A 25554-nucleotide genomic window follows, 5' to 3' on the forward strand; every position below is an offset into this window, starting at 1 on the left:
GGGCCTTGGACCAAAATGGCCCCATTGGAGTATACATTAATGATGACCTTAGAGGAGAGGAAGGAGGCCAGGAGGGCATCCCACCGGGTGTCACCATTAATGGGGGAGGAAGAGAAAGGAGAGAGCACAGAGACCATATGAAGGGTCCATAGGTCCGGCGAAGGAACGACAAAGAGGATGTCGGTGAGAGTTTCCTTGAAGGAGGCACTGGTTAGGTATCAGCTATAGGGAGGCCTGGGTTGGAGACCAGGATATCCTTTTTAAACTTCTCCCTACCAGATTTAGTGAGGAGAGCCAGATAGTCGATAGAGAAGCAGTTGGAAAAGATAGGAGAGACAGTGAGCACCATAGAGTAGGTAGGAGAGGTGGCAGGGAGAGGGGGAGACACTAGCAAGGACAGCTAGAGCAGGCAGACAAGACAGCGAGAGGCAGGCAATATGAGAAACGGTGAGAAACGGGACAACACCACGCAGGATTTAAAGAGATCACAAAAAGCACATTAAGACAGTAGGGGAGACACACCCAAGTTTGAGAATCCTGAATAGAGGGAAAAAGGCCTAGGGTACACAGTGCAATTCTATACTACTCAGATAGTTGCATATAAGAACTCAGTGGAGGAACCACCAGCAGGTGGTAGGGGATGGGCAGGGCACTCCGAGGGAAGGTGACTGGCAACTGGTGTCCCCTGCGGACACCTGCAGACACTACTGGGAGCCTCGAGAAGAAGCTGCCTTTTGCTTAGTGGCCCTTAGCCTGGGGCTGCCCAGGGGGTGCCTTAAGGCGGATCCTCATGACAGGGGCAAGAGCATCAAGGGTAGCAGTAATAGAGGAGTAGAGCAGGGAAAGGGCTGAGTTAGAGTCAGCCTGAAGTGGAGGAGGTGGTGATAAGGAAGCAGCAAAAGCCTTGACCGACACACGCTTCATGGGTCGGATGTCCGAAAAGGTGGGTGGCAGGCTTGGCTGGAGGGGAGGAGATGGGAAGAAAAGATGATGGAAGGGAGTGATCGCTCCAGGAGAGAGGAGGGGGGTAGAAAGGAGGAGGCCAGAGGAGATCAAGATATCAAGTGTATGGCCAGCAGAGTGAGTAGGGCCAGAGAGAGGGAGAGAGGGAGAAATAGGTCTGAGTGGGGATGATAGAAGTAGCAATCCACTCTGGGAAGATCAGATCAACACCCCCTTCGGGCCGGGTGGATCTGGGTGCTGAGAGGATCTTGTAACCATCAGGGAGGAGTGTGTCAAAACTCGTGACAGAGCTGGTGGTGAACCAGGTCTCGGTAAGACGAGGCCATCAAGGTCAAGTTCTTCCAGGAGGTGGCAGATGTCAGAGGAGTGCGACAGTAGAGAGGGTTGAGAGTGGCAAGATGAAGAAGGTTGCCAGCCTTGAAGACCTTCCGGGGAGGGGTACAAGGCTGAGGTGCGTCCTGCGTAGGGGTAGAGGGAATAAGGGAGGAGGTGGAAGAAGACAAGGTAGCCGAGGGAGGTGGAGGGGGCAGCAGGAGCAAGAAGGAAATTGATTAGGTGGGGGAGCTGCCTGTCAAAGACGTAGGTTGGCCTGAGGGCCTTGCACCTTGACAGTCCCATTTAGGTAGACATTAATGAAGACTCTGGAGGAGTCAAAGGAATCCATACGGACTTCCCACCGGGTGCTGCCATTAATGGGAGAGGAAGAGAGGACAGAGCATAGAGACCATATGAGGGGTCCAAACATCAGGTGAAGGAACGGCAAAGAGGATGTCAGTGAGGGTTTGTCTGGCAGAAGCGCTAGAGTAGGTATCAAATTTCTTCTTGCCAGATTTAGTGAGAAGGGAGGGACAGTCGATAGTAAAGCAGTTAGAGTAGATGGGAGAAACCGATAGCGCCATGGTAGGTAGAGAGGGAGTGTTGAGACAGAGGCAGGTGAGCGAAAACAGTCACTGGGCTGATATGTGGAAGGGAAAAATGCAATGTAAGAACACACCCAAATGTGACTTTCGGAAACACTGTTTGAGCTATTGGCGGTAAGTGGGTCCGAAGGTTGGTGAGATGAGGTAGTAGAGGAGTGTTGGGGGGGGAAAGGAGGGTTAAGGGGGAGGTAGCAGTTAGGGCAGGAAGAGGGGAGAGTGAAGGATAGGGGAGGAGAAACAGAAATAGTGGTAAATAGGAGAGGCTTTAGTAGTCCAATTTCAGGGCTGTGTGACCTGGAGGGCCCGAGTGGAGAGTCAAAAAGGTGATTGCGGCGTGGTGGCATCACAAAGGCGTCCCAGAAAGCAGACAGGGGCCTTAGAAGAGGACCTTTCAAAACAGGCCAGCTCCCCGCCTCCTGGTCCAACCAATGGGAAGTTATTGAATGGAGGAGCCAATCACAAGGACACATTTCGCCAACAGAAGCTGCAGTAGGAAGTCAGGCAGCCATCTTGGAATGGTTGCAAGGTGCTGCTAAGATGGAAGTCCAGGCACTCAGAGCATCGGATGAGGGGCACACAGCAGCAATGTCTGGGGCAAAACACACATGCTATGAAAAATGCTTCACAAGCAAAGACAAGGGGCTGCTATAAAACATGTGCTGTAACATACAATGCACTTCCAAACACTCAAAAAAACGAATGTGCGCAAAACAGTGAACATCGAGTGAGGCAAAGTGTTTTGGGTACTTCACTATTCAGCAACAACAAGGAAGTCCAAATGCAAAGGGGGGGGGGCATATAGCAGTAAGAGGAGGCCATAGGGCTCACCTCCGAGGGGTGAGCAGCTGCTCCGAGGAGCGTGATCCGAGTGAGGGTAATCCCCAAGAGGAGATGCGCACTGTGTGCACGTGAAGATCTGAGGGGCACACAGCCGAGAGGCAATCAGGCAGGCGTGCCGCGCGCTGATCCGTGTGCTCCAGCACCAGGTTTCATTTCCTTTCTTCGTTTCCCCACGCACGGCCGCAGAATGCCGGTGGAAAAACAGCTGATCCCAAGGAAAACAGAACGCCCACGGGCACGAGGGAGCTGCCGGCAGGGTAGAGGCAGTCCCGTGCAGCTGCGCCAGAAAAGCGGATCACGGTGAAATGGAGCGCCCACGGATGCGCGAGAACTGGAGGCCAAAGGTGGAGGCAGGCCCGTGCAGCTGCTTCTGAACAACTGATCACGTAGAAATGTAGCGCCTCAAAGCGCTGGTAGGTTGAACGCCCTCGGGAACTGTAGTTCAGATCAGTAGAGCTAGTGTTGTATGGTGCGTGGGTGCACCGGATATGTGTGCAGCTGGTGTAGTTGTCGGATGATAGCTGCTTCCTAGCGTTCAGTGTAGTGCTGAAGATATCAGTTGGATGTGTGCAGTCTGGTGGGTGGACACCCAGACTGGGTTCTGGCTGCGTTAGGCCTGAGGAACGCCTGTGAGCAGCTGGCAGGAATGTGCTCAGCCAGCTGCGTTTTAGCACAAATTCCCTTCTGATCGTGCAGCTTGGAAATTTCAAAAGATTGTGGCATCTCTCCAAGGTTATATGTTCTGTCTATAAGGCCCTGAGTTGATATGCATTTCCTATGGGATTCCAGACTTTCACAGAAGTCCCACACTTAGATTTCGACCTGTGAAAAGTTGCAGCATCCAGTTCCCAATGGCGAATCCAGTAAATAGCTTCCAAGAACACATTACTATTAATGAGATTTATCATTTTTATGCTTCATCTCTCCTAGTGAGACCCCCCCCAGCACATTTTGATGGCCTTCTGGACATTTCCATCATGAATAAGTGGATCCTTTTTTCACTAATCCATTCTTATTTGCTAACTTTTGGAACTCTGTTCTGTGCGTTTTAACTTTCTCATCAAGTCTACTTTCCTCACCATCTCTTAAGGCACCTGGGTTTTAGCATTGCAGCTCACAGCACCCTGTGTGCAGTGCTGCTGGGGACCCCATGGGTCCTCCTCCTCGATTTTTACTATCTTTAAGTAATTACTGTTCTGAAGGATAGAGGGATGGAACAAGTTACTTACCTGTAACTTGTTCTCCAACATGGGTCTGGCATGGATTCACATGCTCATGAATATTCCCCGTCAGGCTGGGAATCCTCGGTAAAGAAAATCAGTTTCACTTCTGAACGGTCTTTCTCCTAACAACCAATCACTGGTCTCTGGGTCATACTGCCCCCAGCCAATGACTGCCCTCTACCTAAGCCCCTCCTCTGGCAGCCGTCTTCAGATTTGGTAGCACTTAAAGTGGCAGTAAGACCACGAGAAGAGCCTCAGAGGAGTAGGCAGGAGGGTTTGCATGTGAATCCATGCCAGACCCATGCTGGAGAACAGGTACAGGTAAGTAACTTGTTCCTTCTCCAGCATGGGGTCTGGCATGGATTCACATGCTCATGAATAAAGAATACATAGCAGTACACACATGTTAATGTTAAAGGACATTTGTACCGCGCACTATCACCGCCAGAGTGGTCCCCTGGCGGCTCTGAAAGAGGGGAGGTTGAGTTAATGGGAGGAAGCAGGAAAAGCGCAAGAGGGCAGTGATGTGCGAGACTGTTTTTTGTTTTGTTGTTGCAATGTAGTGAAGTTTGTGCGGTTTGTTGTGCTGTAGGTTTTGGCTGGGTTTGGTTTGGAGTTTGAGAGGTGTATGCAGAAAGGGAAATTGTTAGTAGGGTTGGTTAGTTTGAGTCTCCATCCTGAATTGAGGCACTCGGTTTGCCTAGTCTCCCCTAATAGGGCTCTGTCCTGATCTGGGTCCGACTGGCATATAAGGTTCCTTACTCCTCTGGCCCCCACCTCTAACATGGTTTCTCATAGCTCCCCTTATCCTCCCTTCATACTCCTGTGGCCAGTGCACCTGCCAATGTCAGCCTCTCAGGTAGTGTGGTGATTGCCAATATCTCGACAATTCCACACCACAGTGGTACCTGGCGGTAACTAAGGGGCGGGCGAAAGTGTAGGTGGGATTGTCTGGGGTAGTTCAGTCTCCGTGCGTGCCGCCTGTGTTCATCTATCCCATGTCACCCGTCAAGGTGCCCTGTGAGTTAGCCTCTCGGATCGGAGATGTCCGCGTCCTTTCCGGTTTAGTCATCCTTTTTCCGGTTTTGGTTTCCAGATTTAGTCTGTGGTGTTGAAGAGCCAGGTTTTTAGTGATTTCCTGGATTTTAGGTGATCTTCAGTGTTTCTTTTGGGATGTTGTTCCAGGTTTTTGCGGCTAACTGATAGAAGGAGGTGCCTCAAGTTTTTTCCTAAGGTATGGTTTGAGTTCCAGGCGGATTTCGTTGCTTGATCGGAAGGGTCTTGTTGGTTTGTCGACTGTTATTTTCTTTTGTAGGAATTCTGCTCCTTGTCCACTGATTGCCCTGTGCGTTATGCACATTGTTTTGAAGATGATGCAATGTTTTACTGGGAGCCAGTGTAGTGTTTTTAGGGCTGGAGTGATGTGGTCTCTTCTAGACAGTTTGAGGAGTAGTCTTGCTGCTGCATTTTGGATCCGTTGCAGTTTCTTCAGGAGATATTCTGGTATTTCGAGGTAGAGGCCGTTTGCATAGTCGATTTTTGACAGGATTAGGGCGACGATAGTGAGTGTTTTGTGCGTGAATGAGAGGAAAGGTAGAATTCTTCTTGCCGTGTGGAGGAGGAAAAAGGATTTCTTCACCATTGCATTTATTTGTGGTTCCAGGGTTAGGGTGTTGTCCATTAGGACTCACAGATTTGTTACTACCTTCGATGGTGTTGGTGCGTTTCCCATTTCCATAGGCCATGGGATGGTGGTTTCCTTCTCTTGGTCTTTGGATACGATCATGATTTCCGTCTTTCCTGGGTTGATTTTTAGGTTGTTGGCATCCATCCAGTTGAAGACTTCTTTTAGACATTCGGTTAGGGTTGAGTGGTCGGCATCAGTGTCTTTGATTTTGTAGATGATCCGATGTTGTCTGCGTAGTTGTAACATGTAATGTTGTATTTTTTGAAGATTCTGATGAAGGAAGTCTGATAGATGTTGAAATATAGTGGAGATAGTGAGGATCCTTGTGGCACTCCAGTCGTTTACTCGTGGAGTGGATTTGAAAGGTTTTATCTATACGTTTGTGTTCCGTCTGCTAGGAATGATTTGGTCCAGTGTAGTGCTGTGTCTGTTATGCCCATGTCTTGGTCAGGGTGTCGTGGCCAACTGTGTCAAAGGCTGCGGAGAGGTCAAGCAGAATGGCTGAGGTAGTGTTTGAGTCTGCGTTAGTTTTGAGGTCGTCCCAGATGGATAGTGCTGTTTCCGTTCCTCTCGCTGGTCTGAAACCGATTTGAGCTTGGTCCAGCAGGTGGCGTTTTTCTACGTGTTCTTGGGTTAGTTTATATACGTAGGTTTCTAGAGGTTTTGCTGGGTAGGGGATGTTAAGATCGGCCTGTAGTTGGAAAGGTCATCTACGTCACCACCTGTGTTTTTGAAGAGTGGCTTGATGTATGCCGATTTAACGATCTTCGGTACAGTCCCTGTTGATAGTGAGATTTAGAAGGCTTCTGTAGTGTTTTGCTGGCGATCCTTGCGTGAGGATTCATTTGTAAATGTCTGAGGGACAGGGGTCCATCAGTGATCCCGCTTTCTTGCTTCGTTTAACCAGCATTGCGAATGCCTCTGCTGATATTTCAGGGAAGCTTTGGAGTTTGTGCTGTGGTTCCGGGTTAGGTTCGTTGTGGTTGGTTGCTTTTTTATGGTTTGTCGGATGTCATTGATTTTTTTTTTTTTTTTTTTTAAGTGGTCTGCCAGGTCGTTGCATAGTTTTTCTGCGGGGGTTGGGGTGTTATCGCAGCCTGGTGGGTTTCTCATTTCTTCAATGATGCTAAACATTTCTTTTTGTGTGTTGGTGGCATTGTTGATTCTGTCATCGTAATGTCTTCTTTGCCTTTTGAATTTCCTTCTTGTATGCGCGGATTTGTTTCTGGTACAGTGTTTTTTTCCCTGGGTTGTATTCTTTCTTCCATTTCAATGCCATCTTTTTGTTTTCCTTTTTCATGTCGTTTAAGTGAACCATTTTGCCATTGCTTTTTTTTGATGGGTGAACGGTTTTTCTGGGGCGATCTTGTCCATTTTATCCGCAATCCATTTGTGCAGTATCTCTGCTTTCCAGTCTAGGTCTGCTAGCTCCAGTTCTGTGGTTGAGGGTTTCGTTAATTCCAGTTGTTCAAATAGATTGCTTTCTTTGACTTGTTTCCAGTTTCTTTTGGTGGTGGTTGTGAGTTTCGGATGTTGGATGTAGGCTTGGGTAGGCAAAGTGATCACAAATAGGATGATGAGATGGTCGCTCCACAGTATTTGTATCGGAGGTGCCGTGGTGATGAGTTTTTCTTTGGCGATAATTGCGTCTAGTGTGTGTCCTGCCGAGTGCGTTGCTCCTTTGACTAGTTGTCGTAGTTTCATGGTGCTGAGTTGTTCAATTAGTGAGTTTTGGGAGTTGGGGTGACTGTCTTCAAACCAGATGTTGAAGTCCCCCAGGATGATTAGGTGTTCGTGGTTGATGGCTAAGTTGGTGATGGCTTCTATGAAGTTATCGACGAACGTTGCATCATATGTTGGCGGTCTATATACCAGGATGAATGATTTTGGTTTTTGGGTTCGCTCTTCAGTGTATTACCATGGTTTCGCACTTGATGCTGTTGAGTGGTTCGTCAGTTTTTATTTTCAGGTATTCTTTGAATGCTATAGCGATGACTCCCCTTCTTAGTTTTTTCTGTTCATTTGTAGGCATTTGAAGTCTGTCGGAAGGCAGCTTTGGAGTGTGATTTTGTAGTTGTCGTCCAGCCATGTTTCTGTGATGGACAGGATGTCAATGTCGTTGTCGTCGAGTAGGTCGAAGATCTTTTGAGTGTTTTGACATGGATCTTGCGTTTATTAGATTGCAGTGAAGTTTGGAGGTGTTCGGTTTGGGCTTTGTCGAGGTCGTTTTCTGTTTGGTGTTGAGGTTTCCTTCCTGGTCGGTCACTTGTTGGGCTGTGGGATTCGGGGTGTCAGCGTCTTCGAAGAGCTCTTCTAGGTTTTGTCTTGGTTTTTTGTGTTTGTCGCGTTCGTCTTCCGGGAGTTGTGTGTGTCGATTGGAAGTTCCTCTAGCTTTGGTGATGTAGGGAGTTATTGCGTCAGTCGTCTGTTTGTGTTGGTCATCCTTCTACTTGCTTGTGTTAGGTTGTTTGATGATGCTGCTTCTAATGTTGGGTTGGATTGCCGTGGTGGCCAGTTGTCTGCGAGGTATGGAGTTAGGTAGAGGGATTTTTCTCTTCTTTCAGAGTTGCTTCGGTTTGTGTTCCTGTCTGTGGGGGTCCAGTCTATGGTTGTTCTAAATTGCTGTTCTAGAGTGTTTGTTCTTTCATCTCTCCGTATTTTCCTTGGAATGGGTCGTTTGCACGGCATTGTAAGATTGAGAGTTGTTTAGTCTTTGTTTGTTTACGTCTAGTTGGACCTGCTTTGGTCTGCTTGTCTTGTGGTCTTGCGGTGTAGTGGCGGGTGAGGGGGGTGTCCGCTACTAGCTTGGGCTCCGTCTGTAGGTGGTATTTCCGGCTGGAGTTGGCGACTCGTTCAGTCGCTGTCCTAGGTGGGGAAGGGGGGTGGTAAGGATTAAGTTGGGTGTTATCGGTGGCTCTCTTTACTGTCCATCTCCCCGAGCGCGGTTCACTGTGGTGAGCAGGCTTTGTGGGTTGGGAAGGGTATCTGCTGGTTGGGGGATGGCTTGGACGGGTGCAGCTTGGACTTTCGCCTAGTGATGCGAGAGGCCCTAGTCAGAGTGAACCCCCCCCACCCTAATTCACTGGTGACTTGAGAGTTAGCTAAATTTGCGAGTAAGCTAGTTTTGAGATACCTGTACAGTGGGAGAGAGGCCTATCAATGCAGTTTGGAGACCAGACAATGCAATTTGGGCACATAGGCCCTGCTATCAATGCAGTTTGGGGCGACATTGGTTTAGCCTAGTGGCCAGGTATCTAGGCTACAGCTGTACCTCTCCCCCAACCTAAGCCACCCTACCTTACTGGTCCTTGTAGTTACTGGTTGACGGCTGGCCACTGGCTTCCCCTGCTGACATGTCCTGAAGCCGCCCTTAGCCGCAGGGCTGCACGGGCAGAGGGCTGCCCTGAGAGGATAACTGATGAAGTGTGGGTGGACCAATGAGACCGGGCCTGGGCGGGTCAGCAGGCGGGAAGGGAAGAGAAAACCAGGAAGAGGGTCACGATGGAAAGTGCAGGCGGGGGGGGGGGCAGGACGGCGCAGGGCCTACAGTGCTCTGGAAGGCAGAGCCAATCACCGGAGGGGGAGGGCTAGGGAGGCGGGAATAGGGAATTCAGCTGGAGGGAAGGGAGCTCAGTACATGGGCCGGTGAGGGGGCTCACAGGGACAAAAGAAATCAAAGGAGGGCCCAGAGGGTCATCAGAGGGGCCTCCGCTTACCTGCCTTGCAAGGGAGGTGGCAAGGCTCTAAGCATCTCTTACCTCCTCAGCAGGCTCACCTTCAAGCGAACAGGTTGCGCAGCACTGCTTGGCCGACTCTTCCCTGGAATCCTGGTCGACGCAGCATAATCTCATGAAGGTGTGCGTCGACCTCCACGTAGCAGCCCTGCAGATATCCAGCAGGGGCACACCAGACAGGAACACCGTAGTTGCAGCGATCGTTCTGGTCGAATGGGCTCTCGGACGGCCAGGCAACGGTCGTTTGACAACCGGTGACAATGGGTGATGCAGCTGGAGAGCCACCTAGAAATGGAAGCCTTGAGAGTGCCTTCCCTTGGTTCACAGGGCCAAAGTTCACAGTTGTGAAGTCTTCCGAAAACTCTTTGTGCGGTCCACGTAGAACTTCAGCACTCTAGCCACATCCAGCGAGTGCAAAGTCCTCTCAGCGGCGACGAAGGTGTCGGGAAGAAAACCGGTAACACCAAGGGCTAATTTAGTCTGACGGCACCATGGGCATGAAGGAGGGGTGCGTCCGTAGCATTACCCTTGTTTCGTAAATGTTAACTACAGAGGTTTACAGGAGAGGGCCTGGATCTCTCTCACTTGTCGTGCGGAGGTGATGGTCACAAGAAACGCTGTCTTCCACGATAAGAATTTCACTGGCGCTGAATGCATAGGCTCGCATGGAGGAGGCATGAGCCTCGTCAGCACCACATTGAGCTCCCACGCCAGGGCCAGAGCCTTCACCGGCAGGAACAAGCGGAAAAGTCCTTTCATGAACTCCTTCACCAGGCGGTGCGACCACAGCGATGACGGCCCCGAGTTCTGGTGTAGCAGGAGATAGCTGCCAGATGAATCTTGATGGAAGCATGCGCCAGTCCTGCTGTGGCCAGGGACAGCAAGTACGGCAGCACCTGAGGGGACATAATCCGTAGAGGATTTTTGTTCTGCGCACGGCACCAGACAGTGAACCTCTTCCACTTAGGTTAGTAGCATTTCAGTGTAGACGAAGCCCTGGCCTTGGCAAGTACCTCCTTGCAGTCCGCTGGGATCTCGTATCCTCCAAACTCTAGTGCTGCAGGAGCCAGGCCTGCAAGTTCAGCGACCCTGGGTCGTGATGCAGGATTGAAGATCTGCGACCACCGGAAGCTTGACTGGAGGGAATGCTGACAAGTCCAGAAGGTCCGGGTACCACATTTGTCTCGGCCACGCCAGTGCGACGAGGATTATCCTGCACCGGGACCATCCGAGTTGATTGAAGAGTCGCAGAAGCAACGTCAACTGAGGTAATGCAGAGAAACAGGCCATGCTATGGGAAAGAACGCATTGCCCATGCTCCCTGGCTGGGGAAACCTGCTGACGAACCTCCGGCACTTGGTGTTTGTCGCAAACAGATAGATGTGGCCTCTCTGGAGAGTGCTGGGGGGGGGTGGGGGGGGGCCGTTTGGTGCCCCCCCATGCTTCCGGATGTAGAACCTAGTAGTGGTGGTGTCCGTGAAGACCCAAAACACTGCCCGTAGCTCCAGAATGTTGATATGCAACAACTTCTCCACCGGCAGCCCCAGTCCTCTTGCGTGGAGACCTTACGGTGTGTGCACCCCATCCTTCCAGGGAGGTGTCCGTTGTGACTGATGAGGTGCGGTCTGGAAGTCTGTGCCCGGTGACAGAGGCGCGCGGGCACCCCACACTGTATCGCTCGACAGAACATCTTGGAGAGAGATCTTGCCCTCAAAACTTTCCGATACCTGGATCCAACAGGCATTGAGGTTCTCTTGTAGTAGCCGCATCCGCAGCCTGCAGGACTACATCATGCCGAGAAGGGATTTGATGGACCTCACCTTGCGATCTTCAGGGTCAACAGCCGTTGCACCTTGCCCAGGATGGCCGCTATCCTCTGACGGAGACGCCAGGCACAACACTGTTGAGTCGAGACCCCAGAAACAGTGCGTCTTGCGATGGCACCTATCTGCACAGTTCACGGAGAAGCCCAACTCCGTCAGCAGCTAGACTGTTTCCGCCGTGTGAGAGAACAGTCCAGCGATGACAGGAAATCCCCTTCTTCCAGCTGTCCCAGAACGTGCTGAAGGGTGACCATCCGAAACTTCTGGGATCTGATGTACTTGTTTAAGCAGCGGAGGTCCAGGCTGGGCCTCCAATCACCAGTCTTCTTGACGAGGAGCTACCGAGAATACACTGAGCCCCGGAGCCTCTTTGGGACGAGCTCTATAGCACCCTTCAGCATGGCCCGCACCTCCAGCAGAAGCTGAGGGATGTGGTTTTCCTGTCTGGCCACGGGTGGTATACGAGGCCACTTGTTGGATTTCCAGAGTGTGTATGTGGGCTGGAGCGTCCGGCACCCAACGGTCGGTGGAGATGGTCTTCCACAAGCTGACCAAGTTCGCCAGCCGGCCTCCCACCAGGGTGCGCGGGGGGGGGGGCCAGACATCCCAGCCAGTTCAGTCCTGCTTCGACATGGAGGAGCCGCCTTGGGGACCTTGGAAATGGAGACCTCCTCCAGGCTTGCTGCAGCCCCTGTAGCCTCCTGGGTCGAAAGGCGGGATGGTAAAATGACACTAAGCCACCGAAGCCTTGGAGGAACCCTGGGACTTTCCTCTGGAGCGCCGAAAGGACGGCTGAAGCGTGCCCAAAGCGCGTGCCTTCTCGGTATCCGCCTTGATGGCATGAAGAGACTCATGCAGTCTTGTCGAACAAGTTATCCCCGTCGAAGGGCATGCCCAACACACTCGACTGCACATCCAGGTGGAAGTTAGTGGCCTTCAACCAACCCCGCTGACGAAGGCAAATGCTGCATCTGGCAGAACCCTGTATCGTCGATGTGCGTGGCTACCGTGATGGCATGGTCCGATGCCACCTTGCCTTCATGCAGTATCTCTAGCGCTTCTGCCCTCCGTCGTCGGAAAGTAAGTCCAGGAGGGGAGCGATGTTGAACCAGAGCTCCCCGTCGTTACAAGCCACAATGGCGAGGGGGTTGGCCGCCTTGATGGTCGTCGATTCCTCTCGTCGGCAGCATCATCATCCAACGGCGTCCAGCTTCTTCCCCTTGCTGTCCTGGGGGGCGGAGGAGGTCGATGCAGACGAACCCGCAGACTTCTTCCTAGCTGACGCCGAGACCACCGGATCCGGGGAAGGCTGCCATCTCAAGCACTTGGGTGCAGAGTCCAGCACCCTATATTTTTTCCGGTCCCTCTTCGCCAGGCAGAGCATAGGTTCTTCATGAGGGACAGTCTCTCGTCACAAATGTCATCCAACAGTGGGATAGACTTCCCCTTTGCCTCCTGGCGCTGGTACAGGAAACCTTCCTTTTCCTCAGGAGCCAGTTGGAACAATTCCGAGTCCCTAGAGATCATGGCATGAAACAAGCCAATCTTTTCGGGCGGCGGGGACGGGAGATCCACTCTGCCGTCATCGTCCATGCCTGTCGTCACCGTATCCGGTTCCGTCTTGTCCCTCAGCGGAGGGGAGTGAGGCGATGGATGTAAGGAGGTGGAGGATGAACTCTTCTTGTGCAGGCGTTCTCCCGACAGCCCAGGTGCTGCGGGGTCTCCTGCCGGCGACCGGGGCATCCTTGTCCAAAACCGAGTACAGGGTGTGCAAGGCCTGAAGGATGTCCACCAAAATGTCTGCCGGTGGTGGCGGCGGCTGCAGCGAAGGGCAGCAGTGGCGTAGTGTCCTCCCGATCCTGAACGCCCTGCTCTGCCTCGTCAGGGTCTTCGCCACTCTCAACATCTGACTGGTCGGGGGTCCCTCCCGTAGGACCTGGCCTCAACGAACTTCTCATCCAATATGGTCTTAACAGAAAGCACCTCAGAGATATCTGTGCCCTGCAGGACTACCGTGTCCCCCCCGCCCACCCTTCTTCTCGATAAGGGGAGACTGTTTCGGGGAGATGACTGGCATAGTCTTCACCGGTATCTTCTCAACGGGCAGAAAAGATGATTACCTCCTGGCCGGCAGGGAACTCTCGCCCTGGAGGGAGTCTCCTGTGAACCTGCATCAACAGACTTCGCCAGGGATGCCACCACTCCAATGGAAGTTTCGCTGGGTGAACTTGGGCCTTCACGACCTTGGTTGCGCTTGGGGCCTTCACTGGGGGGGCAGGGTCAGCGGCCCACTCCCCTTTGGCCCTCTGTCGGAGCCCACTGGGACTTCTCCAGAAGTTTACCCAGGTGATCCGACTTAATCTTCGCCGAGCCGGACCGCTGGCTCGTGGTCGAAGGTGCTGGAGATGCTGTGCCCACCCTGGCTGCCAAGGAGCCCGACCCAACAGCGCTCCTAGTGCCCACGGATGCGCGGTGCTTTGCCTTCTATTGGACCCCCGTCGCCAGAGCCCCCTCGAAGGTCTTGGAAAACCGCTCAGATTTCTTTTTGAGGCTGGGTGAGGGACTCCCCCGCCTGGAGCCACTCGGTAAGCCACTTGCACAGGTCCTTCATGGTGCAGGGAACCAGATCCTTGCAGAATGCACAGGCCTCCTCCACGTGCGCCTGGTTGCTATGCAGGCAGTAGAGGCACAGGGAGTGACCATCGACCAGGAAAATGTTCTGTAGGCCACATCCAGAGAAAATCCTGAACAGAGGTGTAGAGTCTCCTCTATCTTCAGCCAGGTCCACACAAGGCGTAGGCCTCCAAGAATCTTCTAAAATCCTCCAAGAAGGGAACTCGACAAAAATCACCCTTGAGGGGCATAGAAAGTTCCGAAAAAACAGATCCCAGTTAGTCGGATGATATCGATGGAGCTTGAGGCTCGATTGACTGGAAAAATAGAGTAAACTCTAAGAAAAAAAAAAGCGCTTAACGCAGTAAAAGCTCGAGAGCTATAGCACGAGGACTCAAACACTTGAAAGTGCAGTAAAAATCTGAGGATGGCTGCCAGAGGAGGGGCTTAGGTAGAGGGCAGCCAGTGACTGGGGGCAGTATGACCCAGAGACCAATGATTGGTTGTTAGGAGAAATACAGTTAGGAAGTGACACTGATTTTTTCTTTACCAAGGATTCCCAGCCTGACGACAGGGAATATTCTTAAGCATGTGAATCCATGCCAGACCCCATGCTGGAGAAACTTTGTAGCCTTCCTAAAACCTTATATACTATGAAAGATGGAACAAGTTACTTCCCTGCAACTGTTCTCCTGCATGGGTCTGGCATGGATTCACATGCTTATGAATATTCCCCGTCGTCTGTCTTTCTCCTAACAACCAATCACTGGTCTATGGGTCATACTTTCCCCAGCCAATGACTGCCCTCTACCTAAGCCCCTCCTCTGGCAGCCATCTTCAGATTTGGTAGCACGTAACGTGGCAGTAGAACCAAGAGAAGAGCCGCAGAGGGGTAGGCGGGAGGGTTCGCATGTGAATCCATGCCAGACCCATGCTGGAGAACACCAATTACACAAAAGTAACCTGTTCCTTCTCCAGCATGGGGTCTGGCATGGATTCATATTCTCCTGAATAAATACATAGCAGTACACATGCACAACCACAGGAGGTGGCAAGGCTCAACATTAAGCATCTCTTACCTCCTCACCAGGCTCACCTTCAAGCGAACAGGCTGAGCAGCACTGCTTAGCCCCCTAGCCGACTCTGGACTCCTCCCTGGAATCCCTGTCGATGCAGTAGGGTGTGCGTCAACTTCCACGTAGCAGCCCTGCAGATGTCAAGCAGGGGCAGACCAGACAGGAATGCCGTAGTTGCAGCTATTGCTCTGGTAGAATGGGCTCTCGGACGATCAGGCAACGGTTGGTTTGCCAACCAGTGACAGGGAGCGATACAGCCGGAGAGCCACATGGAAAAGGAAGGCTTGGACAGGTCCTTCCCATGGTTCACAGGACCAAAGTTCCCAAAAAGCTGAGAAGTTCTCCGGAAACTCTGTGCGGGCCACAAAACTTCAGCACTCTAGCCACATCCAGCGAGTGCAAAGTCCTTTCAGCAGGCGATGAAGGCATCGGAAAATGCACAGGTAACACCAAGGGCTCGTTGAGGTGAAATTCCGATAGCACCTTGGGCATGAAGGAGGGGTGAGTCCACAGCACCACCCTTGTCTCGTGAAAAGTCAATTAAGGCTGCTTGCATGACAGGGCCTGGATCTCACCTACTAGTCTTGCCGAGATGATGGCCACAAGGAAAGCGGTCTTCCACGACAAACTTGAGCAGAGCTGAAGGCATAGGTTCTCCCCCTCCCCCCCCCCCCGCACCACAATGAGTTCCCACGTCGGGGCAGGAGCCAACAGTCCCTTGATTAACTCCTTAACCAGACTGCTACCACAGAGACGACCGTCCCGGAGAAATGGCGTAGCGGGAGATAGCCGCCAGATTAATCTTGGAGGCATAAGCCAGCCCCCAATTTAGCCAAAGATAATAGATATGGAAATACCCGATGGGCTGTGACCCTCAGAGGGTCAATCTTCTGTGCACTGTACCAAATAGTAAAGCGCTTCCATTTGTCTCCGTAGCATTTCAAGGTAGACACCCTGACCTTGGCGAAAATCCCTTTGCAGTCCGCCCGATCGTAGCCACCGAATTCCAACGCTGCAGGAGCCAAGCCTTCAGGTTCAGCGACCCCAGGTCGTGGTGCAGAATTGCACCTCCTTCCCTGGCAGGAAGAACCACGACCACCGACAGCTTGAAAGGAGGGGATGCCAACATACTGAGCAGGTCCAGGTACCAGATCTGCCTCGGCCACGCCGGCTTGAGGATCATCCTGCACCAGTACCGCCTGAGCGGATTGATGACTCGAAGAAGCAACGGAAATGGAGGGAACGCATACAGAAATCAGCATTCCAAGGGAATGAGAATGCATTCCCTATGCTCCCCGGCTGGGGGAAATCTGCTGGCGGACCTCCGGCACTTCGATCTGTTTGCAGCAGCGACTAACACGATTTGGGGACTGCCCCATTTGAGGAAACGGTTGTCCAGTTGGTCCTGCCGAAGCTCCCACTCGTGACAGGAACGGTAGCTCCCTCCCGAGAGTCCGCAATGGTGTTCTTTAATCCTGCAAGGTGAAATGGACTGAGGAACATCCCTCGGGCACCGGACCAGTGCCATAAGTCGTGCACCTCTTTGGAGAACGCTGGGGGGGGGGGGGGGTGGGGTTGATCTGGTGCCCCCGTTTCGTGGTGGTAAGACACTCACTCCCCTGCCCTTGACGGATGGCAGGAATGACTTTAGGGCCCTAAACACCACCCGTAGTTCTAGGATAAGCAACGTCCTAGCCTCGGGCAGCCACAGGCTTCTGGTTTGAAGACGTCCGGTGTGGGTTCCCCATCCTTCCAGGGAAGCGTCTGTCGTGACCGTCTCCTGGTACAGGGGGCTCGGGAAATCCATGCCCCCGGCAATATTTGAGCACATGCCCCACTACCTTAGCGCTGACAGAACTCTGCGTCCAGCGTGATCCGGTCCTGGAAGCCTCCGGACAACTGGGTCCAACTGGCGTCGAACTCCTGTAGAGGGCGCATCCGCAACCTGCAGAGCCGGATCAGGTATATGCATGACATAATGCCAAGTAGAGACTTGGCACTCAGTCGCGCCACAGTGAGGACGATCAACAGCTGTTGCACTTTGCTTACGATGGCCTATATCCTCTCCTAGACGGTGATGCCAGGCAGGACTTTGTATAATTCACTTAGAATCCCAGTTCCGTCAGCAGCCGGACGCTCCTTCCCATGGGATCAACGGCGATGTCTTCGACCTGGCCAGATGAGCCAGTCGTCCAGGTAAGGGTACACGTGGATCCCCTTGCAGCCAGATGGGCTGCTACTGGCGCCAGGCCCTCGGTGAAGACTGGGTGCCGACTTCATTCCGAAGGGGAGATCCTTTAACTGGTAATGCTTCCCTTGACGAAGCGCAGAAACGCGGTGTCCTTTGCGCATGGGAATGTGGAAGTAAGCGTACTAGGTCCAACAACGACAAAGATTGCCTCCTCCAGCTGGCCGAGCACGTGTTGAAGTGTGACCATTCTGAACTTCTGGGACTTTATATACTTGTTCAGTCTTCATAGGTCGAGAATGGGCCTCTATCCCCAGTTCTTTCGTACGAGAAAGTACCTTGAGTAAACTCTGGAGCTGCTTTGGAGCTCTATCACCCATTTCTTTAACATGGCTCGAACCTCCAGCAGCAGCTGAGGGATGTGGTTTTCCTGCCGGGCCACCAGTGGTATTTGGGGATACTTGAAACTAGTGTGTCTGTGGATGAGAACGTCCAGCACCCAACGGTCGGTGGAGCTCGTCTTCCACACACTGAGCAAGTTAGCCAGCCGGCCTCCCATGGGGGTGCACAGGTCGGGTCCAGACGTCCTGGCCGGTACAATCTTGCTCAGAGGTAGACGGGCCACCTTGCGGTCGCCAAAGGTGTCCGCCCTGGAGTGGCCCCCGTCGGCTTACTGGGTCGAGGAGCATGAGGGCTGGCGGTAAGAGGAGCCCCCACCAAAACCCCTAGAAGACCGGATAAACTTCCCTCCTGAGGAACGAATGGACGGCAGTCGTTGCTGTAGCGTGCCCAGCTCACGTGCCATCTGAGTCCGTCTTCATGGCCTGGAGGGATTCATCTACAGACTTTCTGAACAGGTTGTCCGCGTCAAAGGGCATGTCCAAAACCCTTGTCTGGAGCTCCAGCCTAAAGTTGGTGGCCTTGAGCCCGCCAAGACTGCTAAGGCAGACGCAGTTTCCCATCTGGAGGAACCCTGCGTCCGCAATGTCAATGGCCACCATGATGGCGTGATCCGATGCCACCTCGCCTTCTTGAAGGATCTCCAAAGCCCCTACCCGCTTGTCATCGAGGAGGAAGTCCAGGAGCGGAGCTAGCTTAAATCAATGCTCCGTCGTTTCTGGCCGATAGAGAGGGCGTTGGCAGCCTTGACCGTCGTCGCTGCTGAGTAGATAACCTTTCTACCCATCAAATCCAATTTCCCCCCCCTACCTGTCCGGAGGGGTGGACGACATAGAAGACCTCAAATTCTACGATTTCTTCCTGGAGGCCGCCGAAACAGAGTCCGGAACGGCTGAGACCGCAAGCACTTGGGTGCAGAGTCCGGCACCCTGTACTTTTCCAGCCAATCTCTCATCGCTGGGGCTGTAGAGGGGTTCTTCATCAGAGCCAGTCCTTCATCCCAAACATGGTCCAGAAGAGGGACCAAAAAGGAGGGTCTTCCTCTTCACCTCCCGGCACCGATATAAGAAGCCTTCCTTCTTTACCTCTGGCATGAGTTGGAAAAGCTCTGAGGCTCGGGCGATCATTGCATGGAAAGATCCCATCTCATCCGGATGAGAGGCTCTGGGCAGAGGTGACGGGAGGTCCAGCATCATCTGTGCACGATTCAGCCTCCCTTGGAAAGGATCTCATCCGTATTAGTCGAAGAAATGTCAGTTCCCTAAAAGTCTTAACGCGCCCTCCCCCTTCTTAGAGTACAGAGGGGTCGCATCGGGCTAAGGTCCGGCATCCTCTTCTGCGGGGTCTTCTCAGCGGGGTTGTTCAAAGCCTCCCTCCTGGGAGGAAGGGTCGCCGTTAACAGGGCACCCTGCGGGTCGACCCCTACGGCCTTTGAAAGCGATGACACCACCACCACCGCAAGGGAGGGTGACTATTTTGCCTGGGGCACCTGGGCCTTCACTAGCCCCCTTGTCTTGCTAGGCCTTGCCCTTCACGGCCGTGTCGGAAGCCTTGTCCTGTTAATTCTTCTCCTTCGAAGCCAGATTGGACCCTTTGTCTCCTTTGGCCTTCTCCGTTGCGGGTAGGTTGGACACCTTACCCCCTGCCTGGTCTTCTCTGGGTTCTCCCTCAACTTACCTGGGTTAGGATGAAGAACCAGAGCGTTGACTGGAGATCGATGCAGATGGGGAGGACTATGGCGCCCCGCCCGTTGCGGAACCCGCAGCAGCAGTGACCCTGTCGTAAGCACTTGCGATGCTTGGCCTTGTTTTAGGCCCCCACGGGTGGGGCACCCTCAAATGACTTAGAAGCCTGCTCAGGTTTGCTGGATCTGAGAGAGGCAAGCCAGTTGGCATCACACGGTGCAGAGGCCTTTGCCTGCAGCCACGCTTCCAACCCTTGGCGATCCCTCAATGTGCGCTTCGAGAAGCCACAGCAACACACAATCTTCCTCCTTATGTGTCAGGTGCAGGCAATACAGACTGGGAATGCTTGTAGTCCGTGTATACATTCTGCAGTCGGAGCACAGCTTGAAGAGGGAAGACAGTCCTTCTCGTCCGACATGATCCACACTCTGTAGGCCTGAAGAATCTTCTGGAAGCCTCCAAGAAGAAACTTGACGAAAACAGCCCTTGAAGGGCATTGAAAAATCCAAACAACGGGTCCCCGTTAGTCAGAAGGATGATCGAAGAAGCACACTGGCTTGAATGACCGAAAAATAGAGTTGAACTCTCAGAACGCAGCAAAAAACTCAAAGCGAAGCACAAGGACTCCCAACACTTGATTGTGCAGTCAAAAATCTGAAGATGGCTGCTAGAGGAGGGGCTTAGAGGGCAGTATGACCCAGAGTTCAACGATTGGTTTATAGGAGAAAGACAGTTTAGAAACAAAACTGAAACTTTTTCTTTTACTGTGGATCCATGCCAGACCCCATGCTGGAGAAATGCTTATACCAAAAGGTTGCGTTAACTATTATCAAGAGAACAAGGCTGGTGCAGTCTCCCACAGGGTACTGCATACTATCTTGCCTAACAATTGGTCAATGTCTGAGGCAAGCTTCAAGGGTCGGGTCATGGGTTGATGCTCGTTTTGGGAAAGGTCAGGATAACTTTGGTATCGTCAGCGTAGTTTTAGCAGTCGAGGTTTTGCGCATGAATGATCCCTGGTAACGTTGTCAGATAGAGGTTGAAAAGGAGAGCAGAGAGGCAAGCGCCTTGTGGTACTCCAGTGTTCACGGTGCGTGAGGTTGAGTGAAAAGGGGAGAGGAAAGCGATTTGTTTCCCGTTGAGGAATGAGGCAATCCATTTGAGTGCCGAGCCTCAGATTCATGGGAATGCAGATGGTAGAGGAAGATCGAATGGTTAACGGTATCAAAGGCAGCTGACAAAATCGAGGAGAATCAGCGCTGCGCAGCCCTCAAGAGTCCACCAAGACCATCCCAGCTGGAGATCAAAATGGTTTCTGTTCCATGGCGCCGCCTGAAGCCTGTCTGAGCCGAGTCGAGTAGGTGGTTGATTTCTACGAAGTGGTTGAGCTGACAGTGCGCAGCCTGGTCAATGAGTGTCGCCGAGAATCGGTGTTGGAAATCAGCCTATATTTCTTTAATAGTGGGGTCAACGGAGGCCTTTTTCAGAAGTGGTTTGACAAGCACTATTTTAAAGGCCTCAGGAAAGATACCAGAGGTGAGGGAGTTATTTATTATGGACTTTGCTCTCCCGCACATGTGGAGAATATTTCTTTCAGAATCGAGGCTGGACAGAGGTCAAGTGGTGATCAGAAGGGTTTGACTACTCACTCGAGATGGGGTTGAAAGAGTCGATGAATAGTATTGGGACAGTTAGAGCAGTGAATGAAACAAACCCTACTGAGCGCACACCTCACATCCTGAGAGCAACATGGAAGCCTGCCAACAAGACCACCATAAAACGAAACCAAGGAAAAGAAAGTGAATGGGTTACAGAAACCAGGTTAGACGACAACTACAAAGTCACACTACACAGTTCTACCTGAACCTCAAATGCACACAGGTAAACTGAAAAGGAAAAAAGTGGAGGGCTTGCAAAGAACACCTGGAAATAAAAACGGACTTGCCGATCACTGCAAATCCCTCGCACTTCGCCTACCAACCTCCCATTCATACTCTATAGATCACCGACCTACGACGCAACCTTCTTTAGACACCTTCATAGAAGCCATCACGAACAGTCATCAAACATGATCACCAGACAATCCTAGGGGACTTCAACATATGGTTTGCAGAAAAGAACGCAGCAATAATCCAGCAACTCGAGGCAATGACACTATGCCAGATGGTTAAAGGAGCGACAAGCAGGACACTATCGACGCAATCTTCGCCAACAAAAAATCCGATCTCTACTGCGCCACCAATAAAATTGGTACTATGGAGGGGCCACCTCATCATACCATTCATGATCCAACTACCAGCTAAAGCACCCAAACAGCCCTAAAAGCTCCCCACGATCTGGAAAAGAAACTGGAATACCATCAGAAGTAGCAACTTAAAATAACTGCAATCCTCGAAACCATCAATCGAAAGCCTGGACTGAACCAACCTAGAAAAAATAGCAGCCCCAATACAGAAATGGATCGACTAACCAATAGAAGCATCTCCCCAGAAAAACCCTTCCTTCCTTCCTTCCCAAAAGAAAGCAGTGGCAAGATGGGAAAGCAGTGGCTTCATACCCCACCTCAGTACAGTGAAAAAATAAATTTAAGACTGGAGGAAAAACTACGACCAGGCAAAAAGAATAATCAAAAAACAAATCAGAGTATCCAAAGGAAATTCGCAAAGCCAAAACAAAATACGACAACCGAATCACAATAGCCACCAACACCCAAAACAAACTTTAATCATAAATGAGATCAGAAACCCACCTTGATGCAACAGCGGTACCTTCACAAAAACTATGTACACCACATAAAAATCACATTGGATCATACAAAGCAGAGCAATCAACCAGACTGTGCACCATGCTCCACCGACCCTGGAACCACAGATCAACCTGCAAAGCTTCCCACAAATTTCAAACTTCATGAAGCTGGTGAAACTTCGCTTGAAATCAGGCCCCCAAATGGACCCATGGACACTGGACATTTATTATTCAATCCTTACACAAGGAACGGCATTGTAATGCCACAGAACTCTCAACCAATCGCTCTCAACAGGGAGAGTACTGCGGTCTTTCAGCTCTGCGTAGATCAAAGGATACTACGGGCGATGTGGAAGCTCTCTCCAACTACAGACCAATATCAAACATTCCTTAGCCGGCAAAACTGCTAGAAATCTTATCAAACACTGCAACATGTAGAATTAAACCAACTATTGGACCAGGCACAAGTCGGCTTCAGGTCTATGAGAGGGACAGACGGCACTTCCCTATATCTTGGTGACCTGAAGGTCAACGCAGTTTCGAACACAAACTCGGCACTGATACTACTTGACCTCTCTGCAGCGTGACAGTCAGCCACATCCTCATTAAGAAACTGCAAGAAATGGGGGGGATCACAGCGCGGCTCTAGATTAAACCGTTCCCATCTGAAATAACCAAAACAGTATGGATGAAAACATTCAAATCCGCTGCGGGAGACCACCCATTGGGTATCGCAAGGATCCACCCAAATCAAGATGGACAAGAGGAGCACACACCGCTATTAAACTATCTGAAAGAACGCTACGAATGGATGAACACAACAGCCTCAAACTCAACCCGGGCAAAGGAAAGCAACCAATACATCCCATGGCCTACAAAACAAGGACCAGAGCCAAAGCCATCAAAAATCTCCAAACACATTAGATTCGTAATGGACAACCAACTAACCCAGAACTGCAAGTAAACGCAATACTCATGAAATGCTTCTTCCACCTACACACGATCAAAAGGATACTACCATTCCTCTTCTGAATGCACAAGGAGCAATCATCTCACTTATGTCCAAGATAGACTACGCCAACAGCCTATACCTCGTAATGCTGAATCTACTGAAGAAAACGGCATTGTATAGAGAACGCAGTGGTCAGACTTCTCAAAGGGACCCCATCACTCCCACGCTAAAGATGCTACATTGGCTGAAAGTCAAAAAACAATCACATTCAAAACAATGTGCATAATGCAGAGCAATCCACGGCCAATGAGCAGAATTCCTACAAAATAAAACCATTTACCAGCCAACCAGAACACACTGATCCAGCAACGGCATCCGCCTGGAACCTAATCCATACAAAACGAAAACTTGGATCCTCATTTGCTTGCTTAGCTGCAAAGATATGGAACCCTCTTCCCCCCCCCCCACCCCTCTGCGCGAGAAATAACATGGACCATTTAAAAATTCAGAAACTCCCAAGACTCAGAACCAGACGAAAACGAATGAGCAACTCCCACACCCCTCGGAATTAACACACATTGCAAGACAGAGGACTAGAGACAGTAATACAGCTGTAGGGAGGTGGAGAGACTTCCGAGCCGGAGGCAGACCCGGGTGCACCCATTCCCATGGAGGGCACTACAGAAAGCTAACGAGAGAGATGGGAGCGTCCTAGGTTGAACCACAGACAGGGATGGGGAAAGCGTGGAGTCTTAACAGATGGGGCCCAAGTACCTCAAGGGCGCAGCAAAGAGGTCAAGTCGCCCCCTTAAGGGGCCCCCAGGGTGGCAATGGCAGCTGCACACCAGGATATGACAGGGGCCAAAGTGGTGTAGACATCTGTTAGTCTGAACAGCAGGGGGGGGTAGGGTGAAGGAGTCATCACCACTGAATAGCCTTGCAGACAACCCAGAACATAGGAAGAGAACTCCCACGCCCCCCAATCGCACCCAAGCAGTCCACAATACGCAAAACTGGAAAGGATGTGTAACACAGGCAGCCAAAGATGAGGCGGTACGATTGAGCGCCACCATTAACCAACAAAAACACTTTTGCTTACACCCTTCACCAAAACACAACCATACCTATATTCCACAACAAACGGCACACACTTCACTGCAATAACAAAACACCACACAGCCTCACACAAGAGCACATGACCGAAAAAAAAATGCTCAGCTAACAGTGTAAACCGAACGCAAGCTGCCAACAGCACATCACAGCTCCCATGCACTTTTTCCCCTGTCACTCCTAATAATTTACCCTACGCTCTTGTCAGATCTGCCAGAGGACCTCTCCGGTGGAGATCGTGCGTGGTATAAATATACAGTAAATGTATTACCTATTATCTGATCTCTGCGCTGGAGCCTGAACGTCTGTTTCCCAGAACAAAGCTGATAGATAAAGGTACCCAGCTCAGAAACATCATCAATCTCCTCGGTTACAATCATTTCTTCGTGGATTAGGTAGGTTTGTGGCAGGTAGGATCCAGTCTGAAAAACAGAATGTAATATTTTATTATTAACTACAAAATGAGCATACATAGTTTACCAGACTATTCTCTGAAACTTAAATGTTTGCAACCATACAAAATGAGATTGAAAACAAGCAGTTCTAAAAACAGACGCTTAAGGTTTCAAGAGCAGAATAACCAATTTAAACCGAAATTAAAAAAGGCACCCTTTATTTTCAATCTGATACAATTTCCCACAACCATAAGATTATTCCTTCAGCTTTAGAACTGGATATATCCACCACAGCCTTTTATATACTGCACCAAGACACCACTATAGTAGTTTTAAAGCACTCCGGCTAGCCAGCAACACAGGGAGGTTGGGCGTAATAGGCAACCGGTAAAGGAAGAAAAAACAAAAGTTGTCCTTGCACCACGAAGCGTAGGTACAAGGTGTCTGTCCCTGGTGTATGGGGATGTGAAAATAAACATCTTCCAAGTCCAGCAACAATAGAAAATCCCCCTCTTCCAGCTGTCCTAGCACATGCTGAAGGGTCACCATCCGAAACTTTTGGGAGCGACGTACTTCAGACAGAGGAGGTCCAGTATGGGCCTCCAACCGCCGGTCTTCTTTCCGACAAGAAAGTAGCACGAGTACACCGGAGCCTCTTTGCAACAAGCTTGATCACCCCCTTTAACATGGCCCGTACCTCCAGCAGCAGCTGAGGGACGTGGTTTTCTCCGACGGGCCACTGGTGGTACCCCTTGGACACTTGTATGTGTCAGTGGGTGAGAGCATCCAGCACTCAACTTTCAGTGGAGATGGTCTTCCACACGCTGACTAAGTTCACCAGCCAGCCTTCCAACCGTGGTGCAGGGGTGGGGGCGCGACTCCACGGCCGTCTTCAGTCTTGTTTCAACGTCGAAGCGCCGCCTTAGGACCTTGGCGACGACTTCGGGAAGGGGCCCCTCCGACGAGGATGAGCCCAAAGACTTCTTGGCCGCCACAGAGTCTGGAGACGGCTCGGACCGTAAGCACTTGGGCACAGAGTCCGGCACTCTGCATTTCTTCTCGTAGCGATCACTCTCTGGAGCAGATGAAGGGTTCTTCATGCGGGACAGATCCTTGTGCCAAATGTCATTCAATAACGGGATAGAAAGTACGGTCTTGCTCTTCGCTTGCCGGCGCTGGTAAAAGAAACCCTCTTTCTTCT

At 51.4% G+C, this 25554-nt stretch overlaps 1 protein-coding gene across 1 annotated transcript in view; it reads right to left on the reverse strand.

Annotated features, from left to right (window-relative positions):
- The window catches only part of ITM2A (integral membrane protein 2A), a 153539-nt gene that overhangs the window by 21832 nt on the left and 106153 nt on the right, over positions 1-25554 (reverse strand). The window contains exon 5 of the mRNA XM_069612906.1: positions 24230-24380. Coding sequence (XP_069469007.1) covers positions 24230-24380 — 151 coding nt within the window. The remainder of the gene's footprint in view (positions 1-24229; positions 24381-25554) is intronic.

Source organism: Ambystoma mexicanum, chromosome 5p (assembly GCF_040938575.1).
Source record: "Ambystoma mexicanum isolate Mex_15411 chromosome 5p, UKY_AmexF1_1, whole genome shotgun sequence".
Lineage (NCBI taxonomy): Eukaryota > Metazoa > Chordata > Amphibia > Caudata > Ambystomatidae > Ambystoma > Ambystoma mexicanum.